The following is a 17,564-nucleotide window of genomic DNA, read 5'->3' on the forward strand; positions in this document are numbered from 1 at the left end:
CTCCCCCTCTCTCAGCCCCCCTCTCTCTCCGCTCCCCTCTCTCTCCGCTACCCTCTCTATCCGCTTCCCTCTCTCTCCGCTCCCTCTCTCTGCCCCCCCTCTCTCTGCCCCCCCTCTCTCTCCGCTCCCCTCTCTCTCCACCCCCCCTCTCTCCATCCCTCTCTCTCTCTCCACCCCTCTCTCACACCGATTAAGGTGTTAAAATGTCCTAATAATTCAAAAGATTGCTCAGAAAACCAGATGTTTTTAAATCAGCGGTATGCTTACTTAAATGTTGACCATGCGTCGATTAAGATAAGCAGGGTAAGGTGTTTACATGACTAATGCCGTACGCGGTCTACAGCCATGAAACAGGTAAATATCAAATTATTACTGTGCATGTAAAGTCTCTCTCTCTCTCTCTCTCTCTGCCCCCTCTCTCTCTCTCTGCCCTCTCTCTTTCTCTCTCTCTCTCTCTCTCTCCATCCCTCTCTCTCTCTCTCTCTCTCTCCATCCCTCTCTCTCTGCCCTCTCTCTCTGCCCTCTCTCTCTCTCTCTCCATCCCTCTCTCTCTGCCCTCTCTCTCTCTCTCTCCATCCCTCTCTCTCTGCCCTCTCTCTCTCTCTCTCTCTCCATCCCTCTCTCTCTGCCCTCTCTCTCTCTCTCTCCATCCCTCTCTCTCTGCCCTCTCTCTCTCTCTCCATCCCTCTCTCTCTGCCCTCTCTCTCTCTCTCTCCATCCCTCTCTCGCTGCCCTCTCTCTCTCTCTCTCTGGCTTTATAAGAGGTTGTTTAAGGGCTGGGGTAGTCTGGTTTCTAAAGATTCTCTGGATAGGCCTGTGTATTATAGCCTGGTTTCTAAAGATTCCCAGGATAGGCCTGTCTATTATAGCCTGGTTTCTAAAGATTCTCAGGATAGGCCTGTCTATTATAGCCTGGTTTCTAAAGATACTCAGGATAGGCCTGTCTATTATAGCCTGGTTTCTAAAGATTCTCAGGATAGGCCTGTCTATTATAGCCTGGTTTCTAAAGATTCTCTGGGTAGGCCTGTCTATTATAGCCTGGCTTCTAAATATTCTATAGATATTTAGCTTGGTTTCTAAAGATTATCAGGACTACCATGCCCTGCTCTCTGACCTATCCTACACCAGACTACCATGCCCTGTCTCTGACCTATCCTACACCAGACTACCATGCCCTGTCTCTGACCTATCCTACACCAGACTACCATGCCATGTCTCTGACCTATCCTACACCAGACTACCATGCCCTGTCTCTGACCTATCCTACACCAGACTACCATGCCCTGCTCTCTGACCTATCCTACACCAGACTACCATGCCCTGTCTCTGACCTATCCTACACCAGACTACCATGCCCTGTCTCTGACCTATCCTACACCAGACTACCATGCCCTGCTCTCTGACCTATCCTACACCAGACTACCATGCCCTGTCTCTGACCTATCCTACACCAGACTACCATGCCCTGTCTCTGACCTATCCTACACCAGACTACCATGCCCTGTCTCTGACCTATCCTACACCAGACTACCATTCCCTGCTCTCTGACCTATCCTACACCAGACTACCATGCCCTGCTCTCTGGTCCTGTCTCTGGTCCTGTCTCTGGTTCTATCTCTGGTTCTGTCTCTGGTCCTGTTATGGTTCTGTCTCTGGGTTCCCCCGGGGATCTCTGCAGTGTGACCACCGGTGGAAGCATGTCTTTGTGTAGAACTGGTACACCCACCCACCTCTCCCAGCCCGCCACGGCCCCACCCACCCACCTCTCCCAGCCCGCCACGGCCCCACCCACCCACCTCTCCCTACACAATACATCGACAATACACCACACCATACATAGACAATACACCACACCATACATAGACAATACACTACACAATACATAGACAATACAATACATAGTTCACCCTTCACTACAAAACACAATACACACTGAAAACTACACACCACAACACACAATAAGCTCTACACAATACAATACACACTACACTACATTATACACGCTACAATACACACAACACAATACACTACACAATACACACTACACACTACAATACACACTACACTACACACTAGACTACACAATACACTACACAATACACACTACGCAATACATACTATACAATACACTACACACTACATTACACACTACACTATACAGTACACAACACAATGCACTACACACTACATAACACACAGCATAATACAATACACCACACTATATAATACAAAACTACCTACGTACACTACACAATACAATTCAATACATAATACACAACACAATACACTACCGGTCAAAAGTTTTAGAACACCTACTCATTAAAATGTTTTTATTTGTACTATTGTCTACATTGTAGAATAATAGTGAAGACATCAAAACTGTGAAATAACACATATGGAATCATGTAGTAACCAAAAAAAGTGTTAAACAAATCCAAATGTATGTTATATTTGAGATTCTTCAAATAGCCACCCTTTGCCTTGATGGCAGCTTTGTATACTCTTGGCATTCCCTCAATCAGCTTCACCTAGAATGCTTTTCCAATAGTCTTGAAGGAGTTCCCACATATGCTGGGCACTTGTTGGCTGCTTTTCCTTCTCTCTGTGGCCCAACTCATCCCAAACCATCTCAATCGGGTTGAGGTCAGGGGATTGTGGCGGCCAGGTCATCTGATGCAGCACTCCATCACTCTCCTTCTTGGTCAAATAGCCCTTAAACAGCCTGGAGGTTTGTTGGGTCATTATCCCGTTGAAAAACAAATAATAGTCCCACTAAGCCCAAACCAGATGGGAGGCTGTATCTCTGCAGAATGCTGTGGTAGCCATGCTGGTTAAGTGTGCCTTGAATTCTAAATAAATCACAGACAGTGTCATCAGCAAAGCACCCCCACACCATAACACCTCCTCCATGCTTCACGGTGGGAAATACACATGCGGAGATCATCCGTTCACCTACTCTGTGTCTCACAAAGACACGGTGGTTGGAACCAAAAATCTCAAATTTGGACTCCAGAACAAATTTCCACTGGTCTAATGTCCATTGCTCGTGTTTCTTGGCCCAAGCACGTCTCTTCTTCTTACCTCATGATGCTGGTTGAGAGAATGCCAAGAGTGTACAAAGGCAAAGGGTGGCTACTTTGAAGAATCTCAAATATAAAATATATTTTGATTTGTTTAACACTTTTTTGGTTACTATATGATTCCATATGTGTTATTTCATAGTTTTGATGTCTTCACTATTATTCTACAATGTAGAAAATAGTACAAATAAATAAAAAAAACCTTGAATGTGTAGTTGTTATAATACACTACACAACACACCACATCATACACTACACTACACTACATACTACATAATACACTGCACTACATAATGCATAATACACTACATAATACATTACATACTACACTACACACTACATAATACACTACACACTACATAATACACTACACACTACATAATACACTACACTACACAACACTACACAACACTACACACCACATCATACACTATACTACACAATACACCACATTACACCACATAATACACTACACACTACACTACATACTACATAATACACTGAATTACATAATGCATAATACACTACATAATACATTACATACTACACAATACACTACACAATACACTACATACTACATAATACACTACATACTACACAATACACTACATAATAAACTAGATACTACACAATACACTACATACTACACAATACACTACATACTACACAATACACTACATACTACATAATACACTACATACTACACAATACACTACATAATAAAGTAGATACTACACAATACACTACATACTACACAATACACTACATACTACACAATACACTACATACTACATAATACACTACATACTACACAATACACTACATAATAAAGTAGATACTACACAATACACTACATACTGCATAATACACTACATACTACATAATACACCACACTACATACTACACTACACAACATAATACACTACACTACATAATACACTACATACTACACAATACACAATACACTACATACTACACAATACACTACATACTACATAATACATTACATACTACAAAATACACCACACTACATACTACACAATATACTACATACTACACAATACACTACATACTACATAATACACTACATACTACACATTACACTACATACTACATAATACATTACATACTACATAATACACCACACTACATACTACACAATACACTACATACTACATAATACACTACATAATACATTACATACTACACAATACACGCAATAATATACTAGATACTACATAATACACTATATACTACATAATACACTATATACTACATAATACACTACATACTACATAATACACAGCACTACACAATGCATAATACACTACACAATACACTACATACTATATAATACACTACATACTACATAATACACTACATACTACATAATACACTACATAATACACTACATACTACATAATACACTACACTACATACTACATAATACACTGCACTACACAATGCATAATACACTACACAATACACTATATACTACATAATACACTACATAATACACTACATAATACACAATACACTACACTACATAATACACTACATAATACACTACATACTACACAATACACTACACTACATACTACATAATACACTACCTACTACATAATACACCACACTACATACTACACTACATAATACACTACACTACATAATACACTACATACTACATAATACACTACATACTACACAATACACGCAATAATACACTAGATACTACATAATACACTATACACTACATAATACACTACATACTACACAATACACTACATACTACATAATACACTACATACTACACAATACACTACATACTACACAATACACTACACTACATAATACACAATACACTACATAATACACTACATACTACATAATACACTACACTACATAATACACAATACACTACATAATACACTACATACTACACTACACTACATTACACACTACACAATACACTATACACTACATAATACATTACATACTACACAATACACTATATACTACATAATACACTACACTACATAATGCATAATACACTACATACTACACCACACTACATACTACACTATATACTACATAATACACCACACTACATAATGCACAATACACTATATACTACATAATACACTACATAATACATTACATACTACACAATACACTATATACTACATAATACACTACACTACATAATGCATAATACACTACATAATGCACCTCATAATACATTACATACTACACAATACACTACATACTACACAATACACTACATACTACACAATACACTACACTACATAATACACAATACACTACATAATACACTACATACTACATAATACACTACACTACATACTACACAATACACTATACACTACATAATACACTACATACTACACAATACACTATACACTACATAATACACTACATAATACATTACATACTACACAATACACTATATACTACATAATACACTACACTACATAATGCATAATACACTATATACTACATAATACACCACACTACATACTACATACTACACTATATACTGCATAATACACTACACTACATAATGCATAATATACACTGAGATATTTAGCACCAGCCAAATTGCTAGTTGGCCACCTTAAAACTGACTGGAGCTTTTCATTTTACTGTCATAGCCGCCGTGTTTACTGTTGAGTCATCAGCGTACATGGACACACACAGGCTATATTCAAGATTAGTGGAGGGTCATTAGTAAAAACAGAAAACAATAATAGCCCTAGCCGGCTGCCCTGTGGTACACCACACTTCCATTAAAGAAACCCTCTTGTGTTCTATTAGACAGGCAACTTTCAATCAACGATAGAGGATGAAAATACATAACACCTACATTTTTTTAGAGTTAGGTTATGAGTTAAATAAAAGTTATATATTTATATATATATATATATATATTTTTTTTTTAATGATCAATGATATCATAAGTTGCACTGAAGTCAAACTAAACAGATGCACAATCTTTTTATTAATACATTTATTTCAGCCAATCATCAGTCATTTGTGTCAGTGCCAAGCATGTTTTGCGTACCCTTCCCTATAAGCATGCTGAAAGTCCGTTGCCAATTTGTTTTCTGTAAAATAACATTGTATTTGGTCAAACACCATTTTTCCCCAAAGTTTGCAAAGCGCCGGTAACAGGTTGATGGGTTGGCTGTTCGAACCATTAAAGGGTGCTGAACTATTCTTGGCCAGCGGAATGACCTTTGCCTCTACTCCAGGGCTGAGGGCACACACACTATCTTTCATAAATGCTTAAACATATTTTCATAAGTACTGTGTCAGGCTGTTCCTCATTACATTATCAGAACAACAACAAAAAAGTCACATCTTCCACATAGGAATCATCGCAAAATCTCTTTGTATGATCGCTTTCACAACTATTTTAAGGTCTAATCTTTGGAAATTTTGTTTTTCCTCTACATTATGATCACTGTGTCTGATGTGTGTGGAAACTGCTTTAAAACACCTTTCTGGATACAGGTACCAGGAAGTGTAATGTAATTATGCGTTAAATATATTAGGGGGGGGGGGGGGGGGGGCCAACATCATCCTTCCTGCTGCATCAAACACACAGAAACATTGCAGGATTTAATCAGTGTTTTCTTCCTGAGAGAGGTGGAGTATTATGCGGAAACACCCAAGGCAGAGCTGTCACTCCAGAGAACATGCTTCCACTGCTCCCAGAGTCCAACCATTCCAGCCGATGCTTGGCATTGTGCATGGTGATCTTAGGCTTGTGTGCGGCTGCTTGGCCATGGAAACCCATTTCATGAAGCTCCCGACTAACAGTTATTGTGCTGACGTTGCCTCCAGAGGCAGTTTGGAACTCGGTAGTGAGTGTTGCAACCGAGGACAGAGGATTTTTTTTACACGCTACATGCTTCAGCACTCGCCGGGTCCCGTTCTGTGAGCTTGAGTGGTCTACCACTTCACGGCTGAGCCGTTGTTGCTCCTAGACGTTTCCACTTCATAACAGTACTTACAGTTGATGGGGCAGCTCTAACAGGGCAGAAATTTGACAAACTGACTTGATGGAAACATGACATCGTATGACGGTGCCACATTGAAAGTCACTGAGTTCTTCAGTACGGGCCATTCTACTGCCAATGTTTGTCTATGGAGATTGCATGGCTGTGTGCTTGATTTTATACACCTGTCAGCAACGGGTTACATTAATGGATAGCCAGGGGCACACTCCAACACCATTTACAAAATAAGCATGTGTGTTTAGTGAGTGTCAGATCAGAAGCAGTAGGGATGAGGGATGTTCTCTTGATAAATTACTTTTTTTATACAGTACCAGTCAAAAGTTACTACTCATTCCAGGGTTTTTCTTTATTGTACCGTTTTCTACATTGTAGAATAATAGTGAAGACGTCAACACTATGAAATAACACACACGAACCACACATGCAGAGATCATTCGTTCACCTACTCTGCGTCTCACAAAGACACGGCGGTTGAAACCAAAAATGTCAAATTTGGACTCCAGACCACCGGTCTAATGTCCATTGCTCGTGTTTCTTGGCCCAAGCAAGTCTCTTCTTCTTATTGATTTCCTTTAGTAGTTGTTTCATTGCAACAATTCCACCATGAAGGCCTGATTCACACAGTCTCCTCTGAACAGTTGATTTTGAGATGTGTCTGTTACTTAAACTCTGTGAAGCATTTATTTGGCCTACAATTTCTGAGGCTGGTAACTCTAATGATCTTATCCTCTGCAGCAGAGGTAACTCTGGGTCTTCCTTTCCTGTGGCGGTCCTCATGAGAGCCAGTTTCATCATAGCGCTTGATGGTTTTTGCGACTGCACTTGAAGAAACGTACAAATACTTGACATTTTCCGTATTGACTGACCTTCATGTCTTAAAGTAATGATGGACTGTCATTTCTCTTTGCTTATTTGAGCTGTTCTTGCCATAATATGGACTTGGTCTTTTACCAAATAGGGCTATCTTCTGTATACCCCCATACCTTGTCACAACACAACTGATTGGCTCAAATGCATTAAGAAAATAAATTTCACAAATGAACCTTTAACAAGGAACACATGTTAATTGAAATGCATTCCAGGTGACTGGTTGAGAGAAGCTGGTTGAGAGAATGCCAAAGTTGTCATCAAGGCAAAGGGTGGCTACTTTGAAGAATCTCAAATATAAAATATATTTTGATTTGTCTAACACTTTTTTGGTTACTACATGATTCCATATGTGTTATTTCATAGTTTTGTTGTCTTCACTATTATTCTACAATGTAGAAAATTGTACAAATAAAGAAAAACCCTTGAATGAGTAGGTGTGTCCAAACATTTGACTGGTACTGTATTAGCAAAGACTAGATTAAATTGAGAAAAGTATGATGGGTGAAAATATGATCACTTGATGAGAGGAATGCAAGGATCTGAGCTCAAGCTTTTTTTTTCTCTACTTTCTCAAATCATCAATCAACTAAGAGCATCGTCCAGGCATAAAGGACTACACTTCCCATTATTCCCTACAACTGAATCTCTGAAAGATGGTTGACTGCTGGTGACTTTTCTAATAATCCGACCTGAGCATATCTTTGTCAGAACAGCGATATGCCACCTTCTATTTTGAGATACGGAACTACAACAAATTGTTTTGTAATTATTATTATTATTATTATTATTATTTTCAACGCAGACAGATTATTTTCGATCAAATTCTAGTCGCATCATGCAGCTCATATACGTTTTAATTTCTAAGACATTCTAAGGTTTGTATCATTCACAACTAAAGTTGCCAAATAACTCTAAATCTAGCGTATAGGACCTGTTTCAAATGATCACCTTATACGCTCCGGAAGGGGAAGAATATCCTTTCTATTTTACTCAGCTAAGTTCAATTATATTCTTCTTTACTACAAAATCATATAATATTATATAATGTCATGGGACTTATAAGCCTATCTTGTCAGCTAAATGAACAATCCTACAGCCCATGGCATGGAGCCTAGCCAGATAACATAGGACAAGTCATATTCTGTTCTTCTGAAATAAATTTTCTTCGTATCATAATGTTTCTTTAGACCTGACTGAAACAAAGAATGGATTTATTGTGATGCTGTAAATCCAATTAATTTATTCAACTTTTTTAAATGTTGATGTTACAAAGGCTCATCGTTCTTCATTAATAGTCAGTTACCGTGAGACTGGCAGCCATGACCACCACAGTCCTGTTCAGAACTATCGCTATCAAGACTCTGAAGATGAGCAAGTATGGGTGATGGGTGGTGTGTGTGTGTGTGTGTACAGTATTCATGGACTTCCAAATATTTGATTTGTTCTCAAGAGTGTAAAGAAAATGTGAATGAAATATATGATGTAATGTAAAGCACAGTGAAAGGCCTTCAGATAGTTGTTATTACTAACAGTAGTAATGTAAAGTATAGTGAAAGGCCTTCAGCTAGTTGTTATTACTAACAGTAGTAATGTAAAGTATAGTGAAAGGCCTTCAGATAGTTGTTATTACTAACAGTAGTAATGTAAAGTATAGTGAAAGGCCTTCAGCTAGTTGTTATTCCTAACAGTAGTAATGTAAAGTATAGTGAAAGGCCTTCAGATAGTTGTTATTCCTAACAGTAGTAATGTAAAGTACAGTGAAAGGCCTTCAGCTAGTTGTTATTCCTAACAGTAGTAATGTAAAGTACAGTGAAAGGCCTTCAGCTAGTTGTTATTACTAACAGTAGTAATGTAAAGTACAGTGAAAGGCCTTCAGCTAGTTGTTATTACTAACAGTAGTAATGTAAAGTATAGTGAAAGGCCTTCAGCTAGTTGTTATTCCTAACAGTAGTAATGTAAAACACAGTGAAAGGCCTTCAGATAGTTGTTATTACTAACAGTAGTAATGTAAAGCACAGTGAAAGGCCTTCAGCTAGTTGTTATTCCTAACAGTAGTAATGTAAAGTATAGTGAAAGGCCTTCAGATAGTTGTTATTACTAACAGTAGTAATGTAAAGTACAGTGAAAGGCCTTCAGCTAGTTGTTATTACTAACAGTAGTAATGTAAAGTATAGTGAAAGGCCTTCAGCTAGTTGTTATTCCTAACAGTAGTAATGTAAAACACAGTGAAAGGCCTTCAGATAGTTGTTATTACTAACAGTAGTAATGTAAAGCACAGTGAAAGGCCTTCAGATAGTTGTTATTACTAACAGTAGTAATGTAAAGCACAGTGAAAGGTCTTCAGATAGTTGTTATTACTAACAGTAGTAATGTAAAGTATAGTGAAAGGCCTTCAGCTAGTTGTTATTCCTAACAGTAGTAATGTAAAGTATAGTGAAAGGCCTTCAGCTAGTTGTTATTCCTAACAGTAGTAATGTAAAGTATAGTGAAAGGCCTTCAGCTAGTTGTTATTCCTAACAGTAGTAATGTAAAGTACAGTGAAAGGCCTTCAGCTAGTTGTTATTCCTAACAGTAGTAATGTAAAGTATAGTGAAAGGCCTTCAGCTAGTTGTTATTCCTAACAGTAGTAATGTAAAGCACAGTGAAAGGCCTTCAGCTAGTTGTTATTCCTAACAGTAGTAATGTAAAGCACAGTGAAAGGCCTTCAGCTAGTTGTTATTCCTAACAGTAGTAATGTAAAGCACAGTGAAAGGCCTTCAGCTAGTTGTTATTCCTAACAGTAGTAATGTAAAGTATAGTGAAAGGCCTTCAGCTAGTTGTTATTCCTAACAGTAGTAATGTAAAGCACAGTGAAAGGCCTTCAGCTAGTTGTTATTCCTAACAGTAGTAATGTAAAGTATAGTGAAAGGCCTTCAGCTAGTTGTTATTACTAACAGTAGTAATGTAAAGTATAGTGAAAGGCCTTCAGCTAGTTGTTATTCCTAACAGTAGTAATGTAAAGTATAGTGAAAGGCCTTCAGCTAGTTGTTATTACTAACAGTAGTAATGTAAAGTACAGTGAAAGGCCTTCAGCTAGTTGTTATTACTAACAGTAGTAATGTAAAGTATAGTGAAAGGCCTTCAGCTAGTTGTTATTACTAACAGTAGTAATGTAAAGTACAGTGAAAGGCCTTCAGCTAGTTGTTATTACTAACAGTAGTAATGTAAAGCACAGTGAAAGGCCTTCAGCTAGTTGTTATTCCTAACAGTAGTAATGTAAAGTATAGTGAAAGGCCTTCAGCTAGTTGTTATTCCTAACAGTAGTAATGTAAAGTATAGTGAAAGGCCTTCAGCTAGTTGTTATTCCTAACAGTAGTAATGTAAAGTATAGTGAAAGGCCTTCAGCTAGTTGTTATTCCTAACAGTAGTAATGTAAAGTACAGTGAAAGGCCTTCAGCTAGTTGTTATTCCTAACAGTAGTAATGTAAAGTACAGTGAAAGGCCTTCAGCTAGTTGTTATTACTAACAGTAGTAATGTAAAGTATAGTGAAAGGCCTTCAGCTAGTTGTTATTACTAACAGTAGTAATGTAAAGTATAGTGAAAGGCCTTCAGCTAGTTGTTATTCCTAACAGTAGTAATGTAAAGTATAGTGAAAGGCCTTCAGCTAGTTGTTATTCCTAACAGTAGTAATGTAAAGTATAGTGAAAGGCCTTCAGCTAGTTGTTATTCCTAACAGTAGTAATGTAAAGTACAGTGAAAGGCCTTCAGCTAGTTGTTATTCCTAACAGTAGTAATGTAAAGTACAGTGAAAGGCCTTCAGCTAGTTGTTATTCCTAACAGTAGTAATGTAAAGTATAGTGAAAGGCCTTCAGCTAGTTGTTATTCCTAACAGTAGTAATGTAAAGTATAGTGAAAGGCCTTCAGCTAGTTGTTATTACTAACAGTAGTAATGTAAAGTATAGTGAAAGGCCTTCAGCTAGTTGTTATTCCTAACAGTAGTAATGTAAAGTATAGTGAAAGGCCTTCAGCTAGTTGTTATTACTAACAGTAGTAATGTAAAGTATAGTGAAAGGCCTTCAGCTAGTTGTTATTACTAACAGTAGTAATGTAAAGTATAGTGAAAGGCCTTCAGCTAGTTGTTATTACTAACAGTAGTAATGTAAAGTATAGTGAAAGGCCTTCAGCTAGTTGTTATTCCTAACAGTAGTAATGTAAAGTATAGTGAAAGGCCTTCAGCTAGTTGTTATTACTAACAGTAGTAATGTAAAGTATAGTGAAAGCTAGTTGTTATTACTAACAGTAGTAATGTAAAGTATAGTGAAAGGCCTTCAGCTAGTTGTTATTACTAACAGTAGTAATGTAAAGCACAGTGAAAGGCCTTCAGATAGTTGTTATTACTAACAGTAGTAATGTAAAACACAGTGAAAGGCCTTCAGCTAGTTGTTATTCCTAACAGTAGTAATGTAAAGCACAGTGAAAGGCCTTCAGATAGTTGTTATTACTAACAGTAGTCTACACATATAAAAGCATATGGAGCCGATCATGAGACCTCAGATTTCTGGTGCAGACAAAAGCATGGCAGCGAGAGGTTTGGGCAGCGAGAAGTTTAGGCAGCAGGTAAGGACACAAATGTTTGTGTCCTTACCTTGACAGCAGTCAATGGACAAAGAGACTGCAATCTAATATTTGGTTACCCACTGTCATCAGCCATTCATATTAGTATTTCCTATGCAGAGCATTCCCACCAACCTTCTCAGTGTTTCTGCCATTTGCCTGTCTCCCCATCTAATTTCATTACTGTCTGAATAAAGTTTCAAACCATCTGAAAAAACATGTTTAAAAAAAATATTAGCATAGTTTTAAATTTCACCCCCCCCCCCCCCCCCCCCCCCCCCCCCCCCCCAAAAAAAAAAATGTCAAAGTCGTCAAATTGTTTGTGTTCATTTAATGGTCAAAGCATTCTGAATACCCCTGACCTGTGTTCCCCCCTCCCTGGTCATAAGCCTAAACCATGTAAAAAAAAAAAAAATACATAGAATTGCAGGAAAATAGCTTTAAAAATGATTTTTTTTTTTTTTTTTTAATGGGGGAGGACCCACAGTCCCCCCTTCTAGGCAAAATCTCACTCCAAGCTTTCATCAACAGTTGGCAGCCCTGCTCCTACTAACTGTAAACCTACTCTTGATGAGGCACACGGAAAAACATCTGACCGCGGGTGAGTTCTAGACATGATTTGTCTGTCGCAACATGTACTGCAGATCAAATACAATCGGAAATCAAAAATTGCTCAATTCCTCTTCTATGAAATAAACACATTGTAACACGACTCTGTAAACAGACACATTGTAACGCTGTAGCAACGTCACAGTCCTTCCTTCCACCTAGCCTGGGGGTAGTAACAATGTTGCCCTTGGGGACTTTTCACTTAATCCCAATTATGACAGCTGTGTTCATAGGCCTGATATTACAAAGTAGCAATTTGGGGGGAAGGGTGGATGGGGAGGGAGCGTGCACTAGTTCTAGTTTAGATCCCGGAAATATGGATATCGTCCATGGATATGTATATAAGTAAACTCAGCTAGGGGTGCAACTGACATAGACATAGAACTGTCTTACCTTCGAGACGATCAACTCTTCTCCATGTTCAAGACCTCCTTTGAGCTGAAAGCCCCAGGGCGCCCCACCCAGGAGTCGAGCCTCCAGAAACAGCGTCTTTCCTCGGTGTGTGACTGTACTGTAGCTGGGGAGACTGCTATCCATAATCACTAGCACTGCCGAGGAAGCCTGGTCCTGGTGGCTCGGGTCCTATTCAGTCCACCAGACCCACAGCAGAGGGGAAATGATTTCGAAAAGATTGAATAAATGATTTGTTATATTTTCCTTTTCTTATTAAAGTCTTCTGCAGCGCATACCGAGAGGGGCATGTCCACTCCTATCAGACAGGCTAAATCATTTCCTAACACTACCGAATCTTAGTCAGCGAATGAAACATGGTTTGCCTTCTCTCTCTCGCCGCAGTCTGTCTGTTGAAACAATTTAACTTCGTTCCAACAGTCAACAACAAGTGGTGAAAATGAAACGCTAAACAAACATAACATTAAATGGATGGAACAAACGAAAAAAACATGTTAACTTTAAATGGATTTTGCAGAAATCCCGTGGATAGCTTCACTTCTGATCGTTGGTCAGCCCTCTCCCTCTTACGACTTCATTTTAGCATCACAATAGAATTTGCTACAATCCACTGGGCTGGGAGAAAGGCGAGCGCTCTTCTCTCCTCGGCGAGCTGGTTGCAGCGGGATCAGGTCAATTTGCCCCGTCAGAAAAAAAAACTTTTAGCGCACTAGACACTTGATTCACCTACTTTCTCTAAAAGTTCCACCTTGATTGCCGATAGATTGAGAATATGGACGTACTCAACAGGATAACATTTGAATCAATATTGTTCCCTTGATGCGGTTCAGCATCCCCAGTCCAGTTCCATAGATGCAAAGTGTTGATAATATACTGCAGCAAGGAGAACGGCAAATAAGGTTTTGCCTCCCCCTCCTCGCCACTAGTATTTTGCCAGCAGCACAAATGAGGACGCCACGTTCGTATGGTAATGAAGAAACCTTCTAAATAAAAGTCAAAATTTCTAAATATTGCTATGTGGATAGTTCACTCAAATGTATATTGAATTTTAATCAATGGCCACTTGTATTGTGCAAACAAGCTAAAGTGGACTGTTCTCTATGCTACCGCACAGCAAGCGGCACCAGTGTGCCAAGTCTAGGTCCAAGAGGCTTCTAGACTGCTTTTACCCCCAAGCCATAAGACTCCTGAACAGCTAATCAAATGGCTACCCAGACCCCACTTTTACGCTGCTGCTACTCTCTGTTAATAATCTATGCATAGTCACTTTAACTCTACCTACTTGTCCATATTACCTCAATTACCTCGACTAACCGGTGCCCCCGCACATTGACTCTGTACCCGGTGCATTGCCCCCCCCCCCCCCCCCCCCCCCCCTTTTACACCACTGCTACTCTCTGTTGTTATCATCTATGCGTAGTCATTTTAATAACTCTACCTACATGTACATATTAATTACTTGTTACTTTTTTATTTCTTATTGTTATCTGTATTTTTTGAAACTGCATTGTTGGTTAGGGGCTCGTAAGTAAGCATTTCACTGTAAGGTTGTATATTCAGCGCATGTGACTCCTGTCCAATTTTCCTGTCACGCTAAGCATTCAAATTGTAACAAGTACTTTTGGGTGTCTGGGAAAATGTATGGAGTTAAAAGTACATGATTTTCTTTAGGAATGTAGCGAAGTAAAAGTAAAAGTTGTCAGAAATATAAATAGTACAGTACAGAACGGTGGACAATAGGTGGCATTTTGAGCGTGTGATAATTATAACCATAAATATGCAACATGTAATTAGTAGCAGTACTTGTATTACATCTTAAAATGATGGATTCCTTAAGCCAGTATGAAAGAGAATAAAAAGGAAACACTACTTCCACATCAGAAACACCTGACATTACACTATCTGGCAATGCATGGGACTTGTAGTGGACGTGACACTAAACTAGGAATTTTCTCATCGGTGCCTCCATTTTAGAAAACAGTCAGACGTTCGTAGTTGTGGTGTTTACGTGTGCTTATTCTCTAAAGGCAGTCTTATTAGAGGGCAATGCGTTTTGTCACAATGGCATACGACAGTATGTTTTATATCAGTTAGAAAGAAAAAATTACGACGGAATTCCATTTTTAAAACTACAGAAAATGCCTTTTGCTGACCTTAATGTGATAATCACCACGTCTCTGTGTTATGCATTATCTTTCAATCTTGTCTGTGTTGTGCATTATCTTTCAATCTTGTATGTGGTATGCATTATCTTTCAATCTTGTCTGTGGTATGCATTATCTTTCAATCTTGTCTGTGTTGTGCATTATCTTTCAGTCTTGTCTGTGTTATGCATTATCTTCCAATCTTGTCTGTGTTGTGCATTATCTTTCGATCTGGTCTGTGTTGTGCATTATCTTTCAATCTTGTCTGTGTTGTGCATTATCTTTCGATCTTGTCTGTGTTGTGCATTATCTTTCATTCTTGTCTGTGTTATGCATTATATTTCAATCGTGTCTGTGTTATGCATTATCTTTCAATCTTGTCTGTGCTGTGCATTATCTTTCAATCTTGTCTGTGTTATGCATTATCTTTCAATCTTGTCTGTGTTGTGCATTATCTTTCAATCTTGTCTGTGTTATGCATTATCTTTCGATCTTGTCTGTGTTATGCATTATCATTCAATCTTGTCTGTGTTATGCATTATCTTTCAATCTTGTCTGTGTTATTGGTCTACTTGGTCTTTACAGTACACTGCTAACCTGGATAGAAAAGCGACACATAGAGGCCTATAACTACAAGCCGGGATGTGTTCCACGTACAGTCTATTACAGAGTATTGCATTAGGAGCTGTGGAGAGGGCAGAATGAAAAGCCAGCACCTTGTGACACAGTCCCCCTCCAAAACGAACCATATTTGGTTAGTAGAGACCCTACTGAGTGTTTCTCACCCCACTTTAGCTGAGACAGATAGAAAAGTTTTCCCTACAAGCCAATAAGTATCCAATATACCGTGTATTGCATTGCAGTGAATGGAGTGGGTAGAGTAAGGAGGCAGCTGTATTAAATCCATTGCCCAGCACAGGAGACCCATTTAAGTTTTGCAGACTCTACAGAGTAAATTCAATAACATATTTGTATTTTAATAAAAGTGTATTTCTTTAAATATAGCCTACACAATCGCATTCATCATACAATTATTTGTGTAAACTTTCAAAAATAAATGCTGAAATAAATAACACAATATGTTTTTTTTAGTTACGTAAAATTAACAAAACAGTTGTACTGCACTGGAGGTAAAAATAGATATATATATATACTCCCAGTTTAGCATGTCTTTGCAGGGGGACTCTTATTTAATAAAAATAAATACGCGATCGTTCCGCCAGCATAATATCCTGTTGCTAGGAGAACGGTAATCTCCTCTCAGTCAATGATTGAAGTAGGGTAGTGCGCATGTGCTGAGAGGAGTAGTCTACGGTCGTCACTAGTTACCACAGCAACAAAGTCATAAGCCCCGCCCATTTCTACAATTTCTCGTTTTAAAATGTAATATTATATCTAACCTCAATCACTTTGTGATTGTGATAACTAGTGGAAAGCGTAGCCTACCCGGCCCGCTTCTTAAAAATTCAAACTGCCGAGATAGTACAGAAATCAAATTACATACGTGCTTTAGTTTATTCAACACCGTGAAATGTCTTTTTTAAAACTATCCTGACACACATACTGGAAGCGCAAACACAGCATCCATCCCACGCCATCATTGTGTTTGTGTTGTGGCTAAATGTCTATTGATTGCGTTATCGAAATTCAAAATCAGGGGTGAATAACAGAATATGAATTTACCGCGTTTGTATTTTGTTTTAAGTTGTATTAAATCGTATTAGTCCTGTGTACATGATAGGTATGGTATACATCGTACCAACTTGCAGGTGCCCTGCAGGTTCCTTCTCGACAATACAACAATAAGAAAATA

General features: G+C 38.5%; 1 protein-coding gene across 3 annotated transcripts in view; it reads right to left on the bottom strand.

Moving 5' to 3' along the window:
* Window positions 1–14,545, bottom strand: part of LOC110524941 (protein Shroom3) — a 147,179-nt gene extending 132,634 nt beyond the window's left edge. For all 3 annotated transcript variants that reach the window (XM_090233637.1, XM_090233636.1, XM_036976676.2), the window contains exon 1: window positions 13,590–14,545. In XM_090233637.1, the coding sequence (XP_090089763.1) occupies window positions 13,590–13,733 (144 nt within the window). In that variant the 5' untranslated portion in view covers window positions 13,734–14,545. The remainder of the gene's footprint in view (window positions 1–13,589) is intronic.
* Window positions 14,546–17,564: the final 3,019 nt, after the last annotated feature.

This window comes from Oncorhynchus mykiss, chromosome 5 (assembly GCF_057628025.1).
Source record: "Oncorhynchus mykiss isolate SJ-2025 chromosome 5, ASM5762802v1, whole genome shotgun sequence".
Lineage (NCBI taxonomy): Eukaryota > Metazoa > Chordata > Actinopteri > Salmoniformes > Salmonidae > Oncorhynchus > Oncorhynchus mykiss.